General features: G+C 38.6%; 1 protein-coding gene across 2 annotated transcripts in view; it reads left to right on the forward strand.

The window, feature by feature from the left end:
- Nucleotides 1-15203, forward strand: part of LOC146705126 (metabotropic glutamate receptor 8-like) — a 146498-nt gene that overhangs the window by 116478 nt on the left and 14817 nt on the right. For both annotated transcript variants that reach the window (XM_085462713.1, XM_085462714.1), the window contains exons 5-7: nt 705-859; nt 950-1087; nt 8804-9004. In XM_085462713.1, coding sequence (XP_085318839.1) covers nt 705-859; nt 950-1087; nt 8804-9004 — 494 coding nt within the window. The remainder of the gene's footprint in view (nt 1-704; nt 860-949; nt 1088-8803; nt 9005-15203) is intronic.

Raw genomic sequence — 15203 nt, forward strand, 5'->3', positions numbered from 1 at the left:
CAGTTTGCACAGTAGACAACTGTGCTTTTCTACTTTGTGATAGTGTGGAAGGCAAAGTACACCATGGACCAGTTACCAGTCTAAGAAAGATGGGAAACCAGATGGTGTGGGGGCTGCAGGAGACTCCAGCACAAATCTGAACTAAATAAGCAGTTATAGGATGTATGGAGGATGTATGCTATCTAGTATGTTAAAAGGGTTTGGAGTGAGAAAATACTTGTTAATTACCAGCTGCCATACATTAAATTATTCATAAAGCAATTTTTTTTTTACACAAAAAATTAAAATAAATAAACTTAAATTATTCCGTTAATAATTAACTACAAACATTATTTCCTCATTTCTTTCTTTGTAAAATAACAATTTAAATAACCAGTAAATTACATTAATAACAATGGTTGTTTAACAAACAGCTTCATCTGGGAAATTCTTTTATTTCCGAGTAGAGGGAATAGTTTTATTTTATTTATTTATTTATTTTTTTAGTAGTTTTAGTTTAGATGAAGACAGTTTTTAGGCATCAAGCATGAAAGATCTGCAGCGTCTTGTTTTGTGGTGCTTTGGTTGTGTATGTCTTGTACGTATACTTTCTTGATGTCTTTTTACGCTGCATGTTCATGCTACATACGAATAAAATATTGAATGAGAATTGGCTCCCTCTTCTCCCCTTTGACTGTCTCATCCGTCACCTGTGATGCTAAAAGGAGAATCCTGGATGCAGCAAAAAGCAACAATCTGACAGGTCACTTCCTGTGGGTGGGATCCGACAGCTGGGGGTCCAAGATCTCTCCGGTAGTCCAGCAGGAGCGGGTAGCCGAAGGCGCCATCACCATCCTTCCTAAGAGGGCATCTGTGGATGGTGAGGCCAGAAACAACCTTGACTTGACCAGATTTTCAGGATGTTTTGAAAGAAATCCTGATTTTAATTATGTTTTCCTTCTTTTGGTAGCATTTGACCGTTACTTCAAGAGTCGCTCTTTGTCCAATAACCGCAGGAACATATGGTTTGCTGAGTTCTGGGAGGAAAACTTTAGCTGTAAACTGGGCATGCATGGCAAGAGACCTGGCAGTCCCAAGAAATGTACAGGTATCTTTGTCTTTGTCATTATCAATGTACAATGACATTTATTCACACAATGCACCATTGCACCAATAGCCCATAACACTATTGCATGAGAACACCATCACACATGTGACGTTAATAGATAGGATACACAAATCATTTCTCTTCTTCTTCCTTTCCTTTTCTTCTTAATCATATATTTTCATTTACCTCTGTGACCCAGCTATGGGTTGAAGACATATATTTTCCTTTTTTTTTTAATACTTTAGTAGTTTGAAGCTGATGTATGATTTTAGCCAAAGCAGATTTGACTGGGAAAAACTAATAATTTACTTCCTTGATGATGTTCTCAATACACAAATTAAAGAAAACACGTTTTTGCCTTATAAACACTTGTTTCTTCATACCAGAACACATGCAGTAATCTTCTCCCTAAAGTGGCAGCCTAAAGTCACATCATGGAAATCTAATGTTTTCCTGCACTCACTCTGATTTCAGAGGCCTAAAACAGGAAATAAAAAACAGGTACTTTCTATTTGTTACATTCCCTGATTTTAGGAAATGTGTTCAGAAATTTGCAGCCGTGCAAGGTCCAATATTTGAGTACACACTAATAAAATCTTAATCTTGCAGAACACAGCTGCAAGTGGCAATTTATGAAAAGTATATTTTTATATTTCATGCTTTAATGACATTTTTTCAATTTATATAAAAAAAATTATGAAAAAATTTGAAAAAGTTTGATATATGAAGCTAAAATGTCATAGCAATAAAAAAAAAATGCTTTTCTAGATTCTTTTTTGTTGGTGGTGGTGTTGTTGTTTTTTTTTTTCTTTTTAAGGCCCAGACCAGCTGACTTGTTTTGAATACAGATAAAACCATGATAATCCTGCAAAGGCCCAGATTTGGAAAACACTAGTTAAAAAAAACAACCTTACATTGGAAAAGACAACAGTTTGCTTTTTATCCCAAAAGACAAACAGAAGAAATCTGCTTGGGACTGCCATTAGCACTCAGCACTCCTAACCAGGAGTGCAGAGAGGAAAGAGGAGGAGAGAGCAGGGGAATACACAAAACAAAAGGCCCCAGACTCAGCCTGGGCCACTTCTACTTTGGCCTTAAGGCATATTGTACCTGCTCACCCAGTGAACTAAACTCTCACCAAAAAATTACGAATAAGGATTTATTTATTTTTTTAGGTTCTGAAGACAAACAAAATGATTGCATAAAATTTGGACTCATTAACTGATAGTGAATCTGATCTGAAATGAGTTTTTGTTCTCGTTCCATGTCTCATGCAGCTGTTTGTTACATGAGAAGCCCTGAATCAGGACTGCAGGGAGACACTCAGCAGAGGTGCACTATCGGCTAAATCCCTTAAAAACTTGTCTGACACGCAAAACAGCATTTGTGGAGGTGTTTGGCTAAGTACAAACAAACAGAGTACCTCCAGCTGGAGATAGAAGTAAAACAGCAGAAGGCAATGTCAGCACTCTAGAAAAAGCTGCAGTGTTCCAACTGCTTCCCTGATAATGTTACCTGAGCTTTGATCAGGCTGCTGCTGTCGGGCAGATCTCAAAAGATTTTATTAGAAGTTCCAGATTGAGTTTTGGAGCTGCATCATCACACAGACAAAACAGCTGAGTTGGCAGGTCAGCAGTCTTAATTGTGTGTGTGTGTGTGTGTGTGCGTGCGTGCGTGTGTGTGCGTGTGTGTGTGTGTGTGTGCGTAGTATCTTTGTCAGTGCTGTAAAGTGCTGAAAGACTAAATTGTACCAACATGAGTGTTGAGTGGTATGTGAGTATCAAACCTTCTTATTCTGAAGACTGATGGAACTGTATTGTGTGCAAAGAGCCTTGCTACCTAACAGTGGTAAAGCCCAAGGGGATGGGTGTCATCTTTGCACTTCATTAATTTGGCACTATCCATCCACTAAAACACATGCTGTGTGGCACAGATGAATGAGCAGAACTGCGTAGGTGCAGTTCTCACTTGTACAGACTGATGAGCGAGACACCAGGGACTTTATTTCCGACTTTGAGGATGAGGAAAAAGTAACTTTAGCTTTACCAGAGGGACAACACTGAATCATGCAGTGATGAGTGACTTAATGATTTAGCCTCATGTAATTAGTGATTATAGATAGGTATTAAGCTATTTCGGTATAAGCCATCACTCTCCTGAATTCTCGTTTATAATCCTGATCATTGCAGTCACAGCATTTTTCTTCTGAACCAGCTCCGGCAATGGTTTTAGTAGCACAGCAATGAGTTTGAGTTGTTGACTTGGCCTCCAATTTCCCCTGAACTGTGATCTCTTCTGTAACAGGACTGCTTGCACTGAAAATGAAATTAGTTTATGATTGGATTTCATGTGCAAACTCAAGGCTGTTTCCAGATGCGTTGCTAAAAGTCAGAAGATAAAAACTAGTTAACAGAGTCTGGAACATGAATACAGGGTAAAGCTGTATTTCTGCTCCAAACCAAGAAACACTCCTTTTTGGGGGGGTTTTGTCACTCACTGGACATTGAGCTCCTCAGTCCTGCGGATGCAAATCAGCTGAAATCAGGAGCTTTATGGTCTTTGTGGTTGCATCCGTTTGTGTCAGGAGACTGAAATAATTTCCCCCAGGGATCAATAAAGTATTCTGATTCTGATTCTGAAAGATAAAAACGACTTCACCATCAACTGTTTTCAATACATTGATTCTTCTCTGTTAACAGCTACTAATTGGTTTCTGTCACAACCAGACTAACTGCAAACTACGTTCACCCTGCAGGTGCTCAATTTCGATTTTCTGATCAAATCCGATTTTTTTGTCTGCTTGTTCACACTACAAATAAAATGCGACAGCAAACGCGCTCTAGTGTGACCGCTCAAAGCGGCCCGCATGCACAAAATAAGACGTCACACACAACGCACTCTGTTTAGACCCAGAGCAAACAATATTGTTTGACTGATGGCCTTAATATAAAGACTTCGGACTTTACGTTTCCCAATTTTTGCTTTAAGTTATTTTGTTATTTACATAATGTAGATAACCTAATAATGATCCTTATTGCTGTTTTTGAGAGGAGCGGTGCTTCAAATGATAGTTACAGATTTCTGTCAGAATCTGCAGATTATACAGTACAAATAAAATGTTCACGTTTAATATGACATGACCATTCAAACAGCAGTCGCTTTCTAAAACATCAGATATGTATCAGATTCGGTACCACATACGAAAGTGACCCAGATCAGATTTGAAAATATTGGATTTGTGCCGTTCACTCTGTCATACGCAGGAGGTTGGGAAGCGCATCTGTAACCGGAAGGTCGCCGGTTCGATCCCCGGGCTCTCTGTCCTGGTCGTTGTGTCCTTGGGCAAGACACTTTGCCTACTGGTGTCGGCCAGAGGGGCAGATCGCGCGATATGGCAGCCTCGCTTCTGTCAGTCTGCCCCAGGGCAGCTGTGGCTACAACTGTAGCTGCCTCCACCAGTGTGTGAATGTGAGAGTGAATGAATAATGGAATTGTAAAGCGCTTTGGGTGCCTTGAAAAGTGCTATATAAATCCAATCCAATCCATTATACCATGATTGGATATGGGTCGCATAGGGTCAAAAAAATCAGATTTGATGCGCTTTCGCCTGCAGTGTGAACGTAGCCAAACTGCACAAACTAAAGGAGACTCAACTTCTATTCCTTTTTCAAATATGTAGTGAAGTTTACTCACAGCTTTGCTCTTTGTTTTGATATAACAAGTTTTAAATGTAAGTTTCTGTATAATCTTTAGCCAGGTCTTAATTTTTGTAAAATCCTGAATGAGATCACTTGAGGGGAAATGTGTTCAGTGTGTTCAAAACTTCAGTGTCCGTGTGATATGTTCTATGAGAGGATTTGCTTATTAACTGTAATTAACTGGGTTAATTAGGAATAATCTGTTATGTCTGTCACCACCTCCTCTGAGCTCAACTCATGTGGTCAAGTGTGTCGCTCTTAAAAAGAAATTCATTCAAAAGCAAAGCATTTTTCCCCAGCCTGCTTGGATGGGAGTATTTTCTTTCTATCCCATCTTTTACTTGAGTTTACACATTGGATAAAAATTTTTCCTTGAAATACCTTTAATAAACCTAATTTATGACACTTTCTTATTTTTTTACCATTCAGTAATTAGCTAAAATAAGTTTGCTGACTGGATTTTCTCAATGGTTTAATGTTGAGACTAATGCTTTCAAAGGTACAAAAACACTTTAAATTATACAAATTATACTTAAATTGTAAATGTAATTCTTAGAAGATATGAATCGTGTTTAAAATGCCATAAAACAATTCTTTGAAATCGTGCTGATTGCTGTTTTGCTCTGACTTAAAAAGAAGAAATACTTTCTTTATGGTATTTTAATTACAGCTGAAGGAAAAATAACAATGGGGTCATTGTAAGGTAGGAATTTAATAGGAGAACATGTTTTTCAGTTTTTTAATCATATTTGTATAAATACGTGGATTCTAAATGTGTCTTAAAATATGAAATATTTCTGTTCTTTGAAAAAAATTGCCAGTCAGTGATTTAGCAGAGGTGCTGTTTTTGTTTGTTTGTTTTCAAATACTAATACTAATATTAATGAATCTGTTAATATTTCTAATTCCATAGGAATATGAAGGGAGTTTTTAAAGTCCAAATAAAGAAAAGACATTTCATTAATTCCATTTTGTTACAAAAGTCTAAACAGCCCTTAAACTGTGCAAGCTATCCAATAAAAATGTGCATATATTGAAATCATTTAATCTTTCCACTCCACTATAATATGATTAAAACACATCAATAATGTTTTGTTAATGGATAAATTAGGGGGGTTAATGAAAATGAAAGTATTCTGTTTGAAGTGTAGCACTGCAACAGAAACACATCACACTCACATGCTCAGATAAAAGCAGCTTTCAGCCAAATTACCTGACAGATGCTTTCCACAGGTGAGCTTGTCGTCTTCCCTGACATCCTCCCCTGCATGCATGGATTCTCTATCTGTCTGTCGTTGATTGCAATCTAGAATTACCATTCTGTTTGTTTTTGTGTGCGAGCTGAAGCAGCTTACAGAGAAGCTTGTTTAGATAATGGGAATGACCATGTTGTTTTCTAATTCAGGTTGTGAGATGCATGTTAGAGTAAGAGAGTGAAGCCTAATGTTATCCTAATACACATTTAAAGGACAAACTCAACACTTTGGCCATTTGTAGGGTAACATAAAAAAGCTGCTGCTGTGTTTTTACTTAGTGTACACAGATTATATTGAAGTTGCAAATATTAAATTAAATGCTGTTCATCAACTTTGATAGACTTAAATGATAACTTAGGGCACTAAAAACATCAGTGTTGTTGTTTTTATTCTCCATTTTACACTTGAATGCACCAGCTTTTCCTGTTTTAAATTTACTCCTATTGCTATGATTATAATTTCAATCATTAGTCTGGCTATGTGCATCTTAAATTTTGATAATTATAGCTTCCCATATGGAAAAGATATATATAAATCTTATAAAGTTTGTATCTGTTGTGTATGAAAAGCATACAAGAGTGAAAACAGATATAAGATCCCTTGAAAAATTATATAAATGAAACATGTATGTTTTGGATACTTACTAAAATAATATATGAAAGTAATGAGAAAGTGGCCACTTTCATGAGTAAATCATATATGCCTTATATGATTTACTATATGAAGTAGGCCACATCTTATGCAAGTCTTTTATAAGTTTTTACTATTTTTTTTCCATATGGGTTTACAGACTGTTCCTAGTTAATCAGATAGGTTAAAAAAAGAAAAAAGTGTTGAATTTTAAAGTAACACGTTTTTTCGAACTCCTAGTGGACAAACTGTCAAACTTTTCTGTGTGGCAGGCAGGCAGGACCTGGAGGACAAGGCATAAAACTAAAAAATAGTTTTATTGCAAAGGCCTTATAAAAACACAATGAAAAACAAAACAGGTCAGAAGCAAAAGTATATAACCAAAAACTCTTCTAACCCTAACACACGAGAAGGAAGGACACAGCTAGAAGGGAGAACATGACCAAGAGCAAAAGGAAGACTGAGACAATGTATACACCCAGTGTAACAAGGGGAAAGGGAACCGAAGCTAATTACAGATGAGAGATTGCATTTGAATGCCTTGTGTTTTCTTGTGTACATGTTCCTGTTTGTGCTGCAGTTTGCTCAGTTGGGGACATAACCAGATGAACTGATGTACCTAGACACAGGCTCAGCATCTTTCCCTCTTTCCTTCTCTGTTTGAAAGCAGCAACAATGTCTGAAGGGTTTAAGCAGCTGTTTAGTATTTAGGGCCACTCAAAAATGCGTTTCAAAATGTGTGTGTGTTTGTCTTAGTGTGTGATGGTGTCTCAGCTTCTCTATGTCGTTGTGAGAAGCTACATTCAAATTTTACTTTGATGATGTTGCACCGACTCTTCAAGTAAAGCGCTATACAAATACAGGCCATTTACCATTTACATTCTGTCAGTCTCGATTGTTTGACATCCTGTGCTGTCTGCTCACCATTCATGGGTCAGCCATATAGATATGTAATCACTCTTTATCTGTAATTAGTCAGAGCAAATGTCTCCATTTGGACAGATCCTTCCTCTCTTGTCTGCCATCAAAATTAAATTGGATTTTTGAAGCTCCTGTTAATCCAACAAGGCCTTGTCTCTTGTCTATGGAGGGTCCAGTCCAATAGTTAGTCTTCCCCTCCTGTCTTTCTCTTTTCCTTTTTGGCGTGCACCAACATCATGGTGCAGCGTGCCTCTAGTAACACCAATAATTCTCTAGAAAATCTGGAAAAAACTTTGCATAATGTCTTCTTTGATTTATTTTTAAATCAACAAATGAGATCAGGTATCTTTTTATGTTAATGGGTTTATTAGAGGAAATGTTGCTCTTTTCATACTCCCATGATCTTTGTTAGTAACTTCTTGCCTAACGGAAAGGATGAGTGCCATAACCTTTGGGTTAAAAAAAAGAGATCAAATAAAGAGGTGGGATGAGATTGACTCAGATATATATTAGTAAAGGTAGTTGAACAGTATTGTGCTTATTTCTTTGCTCTCTGAATGTGTGGTGTTTTTTTTTCTTTTCTTTTTTCCCCGTGGAGCCTAAAGATGAATATGTCAGTGCTTTAGTTTCTTAGTCATTTTAATGTTGCTGCCTGAATGAAACCCACAGTGATATTTGTGGTCCTCAGTAAACAACTCCTTTTAAGGCATTTTCCATGGCAGTTTTGACTTGCTTGATTTTTTTCAATGGAGTGGTACCAAAAAGACCAAGAACTTTGCCAAGGAAACCATTTAATCACAAATATGTACAGTTGGCACACAATAGAAAAACACTGGAAAAAGTGACACTATACATTTTTTAACATAATAACTATTTTGCAAGTGGTGAATTTATTTTTTTACTCCTTACTTAAGAAAATCATAATTCTGCTTAATCATATTTATGGTTTTATATAAAAAAAAAACTTAAGTATCCTAAAGTCAAAGTATTAATTATGCAGAATGTTCTCTTTTTTATATATGATATTATTGGATGATAATTATTAAGTCATTTGTAAGTCAGTCATTCAAGTCATTACTTTAAGCAACCATTAGAAGGTCCAAAATAGACCCCAGCTGAGTTCCCCATTTAACCATAGTGAGTTCACTGAACTTTCAGCCTGCAATATATTTTATATGTTTGGTAATTTAAGTCGATCAACTTTGTTTCAGGGTTGGAGAAAGTTGGCCGTGACTCCATCTATGAACAAGAGGGGAAGGTGCAGTTTGTGATGGACGCCGTCTACGCGATGGCCCATGCTCTGCACCACATGCACCGTGAGCTCTGCCCAGGGTACCTTGGCCTGTGCCCTCGTATGACCAACATTGATGGAAGAGAGCTGCTGACCCATATCCACGCCGTCAACTTCAATGGTGAGACTTTGGAGTGATTCAAAATTCCATAGCCAAAGGTGAACACAATTCATTCTTGAGACCTGAAGATCTCAAATTTTTTCTTCTTTGTAACGGTATAAAGAATGAAAGGTGGTGGATTGGCCAGATGCTAGTCGTTGTATAAAAAATAACTCTGTTGTTTGGTGGTGGCTATGGCGGAGCTTCCTCAGATTCAGTAAAATTAGCAAGTGGTGGAGGCCAACAGGTGGATGAGAGAAAGGGGAGGCAGGAGGAGAGACCCAAGGCAGCCGCCGGTCCGAGTGTCAGGTGAACTGAACTTCAGGTAAGAAGTTATGACCTGCAGTCTATCTGTGTCAGATATAATGCAAGTTTAGGTGGAGTTTATTTTCGTTGTGCTGACTTTTTACAGTCAGTTACAATAACTCGTACTGCCTGAGCTAGCATGAGGAGTTTCTATACAGCTGGGGGGGTGCTTTGATTTTACTGATATCGTAGTGAACTTTATTTTATTCATAAGGTTAGTTAGTAGAGTTGCCAACCATCCCGAAAAAAAACGAAATCTCCCGTATTCAGAGAAAATATTACGCGTTTCGTGTTGAGGTGAAAAGGAACAGTTTGTCCCGTACTTCAGCTAGAATGGAAAAAGACACAAAGCTGGAGTTATTCTGTCGTTACGCTGCACAGCTGCCTCTTCTCCTCTCATTCTCTCCCCTCTCTCTCCTGTTTCTACTTCAATCATGAAACTGATCAATGATCAGCTGATCGGCTTTTCTCTCTTGTTTGTTTATCGCCCAATTTGCGCCAGAAAGAAGAAACCGGCAAATGTCGCGCTAAACAACAGCAGCGCATTTAAGCTTGATAAGCTTTTGTTAGAATTTATTTAATATTAATTTCTAGTATCAGCTGATGTTTGCTGGAGCCACAGCTGTAAAAGCTGCTGGTCACGATATCGGTTTGGATATGTGGTGAGAGGGAAACATGAGGATGAAACCAGGAGATGTCCTTACTGAATCATCAGAGCTGAACAGGTGATGGAGAAACAGGTTTACCTTTTAGGTGACATGAATGAGTTGAAGGGAAGTTATGAACGGTTTCTGAGAGACAAATAACACCAGGATCCTTTTTTTTACGTAGCTGACAGCTGACACTGTGCAGGGGCGGATCTAGCAAAGTTTTGCCAGGGGGCCAGGTAGGGCATTAACAGGGAAAGGGGGGCACAAAGAAATACTTTCTTATTCTCATTTAAAATGTCTCGCTTTTATTAAATACTTATCTTACTTATCTTACAACCAAAGTTTTTATCTGACGTAAAATGTATAGAAATCATACATATAACATCGAAGCAGTTGGAATACATAGATGTGCGTGTTCATGGAGCTGCATTTTCACCTGCTGGACATCACTACCTGACAAGTTTAACTGGCTTCAGTACATTGCAGAGGCATTATTGACAGTATTTGGCTCTACATATCTGTGTGAGCAGATTTTCTCTCACATGAGTGTCCTCAGGTAACCGTCTGAATGCTGGACACTTGGAGACCTGTGTCTCTGAGTGGGAGACCAGAGATCAGAGTGTATTAACAACATGCCATATGGACCCAGTTTATTTTTCTTATCATTGTTGTGAGGAGACCATAAATAGCATTTGTATTTTCTGTTGTATAGTCCATTTGCTGTTATGGAGTTCTTGTTATGTCTGTTGTGTCTTTTTTTGTTGCAAAATAGCTGATAACTATTCGCTGATAGCTGCCAACATCTGCGAACAAATACAATTCTATAAAGTGGTCCTATATAGTGTGTAACTGTTAACATAGAGCGTTATTAAATGTATTGCTAATGCAATCATATGGCACACTGACTTCTGAGGAAATTTTAGGGCGGAGGCTGTATTATGGGGTGACTTAATCTTTCCTAAATCTAGGCATTTTACAGGGAAGAACACACAAATTGTATTGCAAGTAATTTTAAGCGCGGCATACAATTTTTAAGTATGACTTAAGTAATTTTACATACACCTTAGGTTATTTTAAGTACTATGTAATTTCATGGTAAAGTAATTTATGTCCATTAGGTGAACAGAGGTTCTCTTAAAGCAAAAAAAAAAGAGTTTTTCTTCAAACGGAAAGTGATATTTAAATTGCTTACTGTCTTTCTATCTTGTGTTTTTCAAGCAAACATCTCCTTGTGTGTGCTAGGACCTACAAAAAACTAGTGTGAAATATCAAATTGAGTGGTAAAAATAATGACAAAAAATCCATCCACTTGTTTAGCTGACCTATTGTCAGCTGTCTGGAGACAGCAGGGTCTAATCTGCTGATAATAAGTAACTGCGACAATACTACTACATATTACATATTTGGCTGCTCTCTAGCCATGTGCATAAAGTCTGATTAGCCCTATAATATACTAATACCTCATTCACCTATTCACACCCACAAGCACTTTTGTCTCTTCTTTTTCTACCTAAATGCTGTCTGTCTAACAATCACACATTCATATGAGCAACTTCCGGAACTTCTCTTGCCAAAGGATATTTGGCTTGCCGGCAAACCACCAACCTTCCAATTTGTAGATGACCTGCTCTACCTCCTGAGCTAAAGCCACCTCATGATTCGAATGAACTTACAAATCATGGACAAAAATGGAACATTTACTAAAGGTTGAGTGCAAAGGCGCAATGGCTGCTGGCTTACCAGCTGACATTTTGGGCAGGATGTGCACTATCAGTGAGCCCGCCCTGGATGCCCACCCTTAAAATGTTGCCGTTATTTCCTCCAGAGTATTTCCAGCTGTAAGGATTTTTATGAATCACCTGGAATATCAGTTCCCAACAGCTTTTAAGAACTGCCCCCAACATCCCCATGCACACAAAGAATTTCCACATGCTATACCTGTCTCGGGTTCAACATTGTATGTCCCTCCCAGACTGGGGGAACATGCTGGGATGCTGAAGATGTAAAACATCTGCCCCACCTCTATCAGTGCACACTCCCTGCAGAGATATCCCAGACACCCCCACCTCCAGCACTCCTGCCCCAGCATCTGTGTGACTCCCCATGAAATGGGTGAAGCGCCTGTAGCCACCAGCACCTGAGGAGGGGAAACAGATAAAAATGAGTTAGTAAGGCTCCATGGTAGTCTGTGACACCGGAGGTGGACTGAAGAGCCTTTTCCGGCCAGCGCTGGTTCATTTCCACTGGCAACTGTATCTACATGCTGAGCTGTTCCAAGACAATAAGCTCCAACAGCCACCTTTCCTCCTCCCCAGGGCCTGGCTGCATCTGCCTGGCTGCTGCATGGCCTGACTCTCTGAGCATTGGCGACGGGGTGATTCTTTGCCTCGATTCAGCACCCCTTGAACTGGCGCCAGTGATCTTCCAGGGTTGTGCCCCAGACAATCGAGAACACGTCTTCTCCATGGCTTGACGGTGATTGAGGAGGGGACCCAGAAAACTTGTAGATGTCATTTCAGGCAGGTTTACGTGGGTAATATCAGTTTAACTAAACCTGTTAAACATAAACCAGTCAGTTCACTGATGAAGCAAATTAACTGAATCGGTTAACTGTGAATTAATCTACAGCCTCTAAAAACATCAACTCAGCTTAGCTTTGCAGCATCTATTATGCACCACCAATTAATCCTGGCTCACCAGTATATGGCCCATGTGCGATTTGTGCCTCAATTAGCTTCTTTTTATTGCAGTATAGACACACACAAACACTCATGTCACACATGTTTGAGGCTTTCTAATGGCTAATGGCCAATTCAGCCGTCTGCTCATTGTGCTTATTTTTAGAGGAGCGTCAGAAGGTTAATCGGAAAACTTGTCCTAATGTTAGTGCTCAGTGCAAAGTAGCCATCTGTATGAGGCCTTTGTACCAACGTTCTGTTTGAACACATTTAGCTAAGCAAAGTAGAGAAGTGGGTGAGGGAGAAAGAGGGAGAGGTCAGGGAGATTCCCTCAGATTTAGTTGGACATTGGATGCGTATTAAAAATCAATAAGACCATTCTGATGTTTTAAAGCAGTGTGATTGACCCTGTGGAGCAGCAATCAGATTGGAATTGTGAGGGATGAGGAGAGATGTTTTAAGTGAGTGAACTGATGAATATGTGACAAGTGCATCTCCTGCTGCGACTTCACAAAAAAAGTGCAAAGCAAGGCATAAGGAGGAAACAAATAATTCAGCTGTTTTAGTGGACTTTTAATCTCAACAACAGACATTGTTGAAACAGACGTCAGCTTCTCTTCCGTTTTATTAAGCTAAAATACAATTCTTTATACTCTACTTTGAACAAGACATCTTGAAAGATGTCTTGAGATCAAGACATCTGAAAGGAAAGCAGGAGGAAGCAGGAAAAAAAAAGGTTATGGTCATGCTTTACCACCTGAGCCATGGCCATCCCTGAAGTGGATGTGGCTCAGGATGTTGTGTGAAGGTAGCAGAACAAATGTGAAAGCTGCAGACGAGTACACATTAAAGTCAGAGCAAGGATGTAGAAATACGAGCAGAGTGAATATATAGGTTCAGACTCATTATCACGCAGATGAATGGACGACCTGGCAAGCTTCAGCTGTAGCGGTTCCATAAAATCCAGATACCTTGCTGCACTGTGCTTCCTGGCAGTGTACTAAAAAAGATGCGGTCCTGTTGGATCCAGGTTGAACAGGAGAATTAATAAAGTATGAATATTTATGGTCAAATTCTCCAGAGATTATTTTCTTAAAAATAAATCTTGTTACATGTGTCAATGCCCATCAACACTTTGGTGTTGATATGATGGACTGATTTTTATTGAATGTATAATAGAGCTGATGCATCAAAACTTTTTAACTTTCCACCGTAATAGCTAAGTGCTGAGATTTAAAACCTTAGTTAGTTGTCACGTGATAAAAACTTACCAAAACTCATAGAAAACCAATCTGGACTCAACATTCTAGTATTGAAACTATCTTATTTTATGTGTAACCAATAGTACAAGTTGTTTTTGTTTGTTCACAGAATGTTTATTTGTAGTCTGTTTCTTATTGTGTTAAATGACAGAGATCACCAGTGAGTTATTGTGATTATCATGTTTTGAAGTGATGTGAAGTCAGGATGTTAATTCTGTATCAAAGCAGAGTCTGTGAAGTGAAGTGAAGTGAAGTGAAGGGAAGTGGGGGAGGAGATAGGAGGTGGTGGAGGGGCGTTTGTACATCTTGAGGCAAGCTGTGCTGATTCATCTCCGTAGTGATGTGTTATGGACTACTTTTATTCATGCTGAAGAAAGAAATCAGGACAGCATCGAATCAAACTGCCACCCACTCACTTTATTATGAATGTGAATTCTTTTGTTGTTGATGTTCTGCAAATTAACTTCTATCTTCTGCTCTTCCTCTTTCCACATCTAAACGAATGTGCCTCGAGTCCCCAGTATTATTTACCCCACAGCAAGTAATCCAGCTCAACTATATACTAACACCACAATACAGTAAATATAGCGGCTGCAAGAAAAATAGAGTGAATCCATTTAGTGAATCCCAGACTCTGAATGCTCTTCCTTAATGTATAAGCATTGGGATCTAGCATTTGGGTTTACAAATAGTGCTTTAATATGCCAGTCAAAACTGTTTTTTTCTTTATACTTGTATATTCATATTACAAGCAACTATGAATGGCAACAACTCAGCTATGAAGTGCCCTACAAAATCACAGAATAGGGTCAGTGGATGCCAAGGTACAATCTCCAAAGTCAGTCACTATAAACCTCCAAACTTGACGTTGCCTTCAGATTAGCTCCAAAACAGTGCATACAGAGCTTGAGGTTTTCATGGCCCATCAGCTGCATCCAAACCTTACATGACCAAGCACAATGCAAAGTGGTGCAGTGTTGTAAAGCACAATGCCAATAGACTCTAAACCACTGGGGACTTACTCTTGGGAGTGACAAATCACGCTTCTTTGTCTAGTAATCCGGTGGACTATGTGCAATGTAAGTCTGATTTTGATGTTCCCCCGGAGAACATCATTTGTCTGAAGGACTGATGGCATTTGCAACAATGCATCAGTGATGCATTGTTGCAAGTATATTTAACTTTGTTAAATTAAAATTTATGCATGCTGTATGCATTTTGTTCTTTCCTACACCAGCCAAAATACTGTCTTTGGTTATTAACATTTGAAATGATGAAGGCACTTGAAAAGTAACACAAAATTAGCTGCCTTTCCAGAAAAACA

The sequence above is a fragment of the Copadichromis virginalis genome, linkage group LG7 (genome assembly GCF_057382275.1).
Source record: "Copadichromis virginalis isolate Kocher_CV1m ecotype Utaka linkage group LG7, C_Virginalis_male_GT1.1, whole genome shotgun sequence".
Classification (NCBI taxonomy): domain Eukaryota; kingdom Metazoa; phylum Chordata; class Actinopteri; order Cichliformes; family Cichlidae; genus Copadichromis; species Copadichromis virginalis.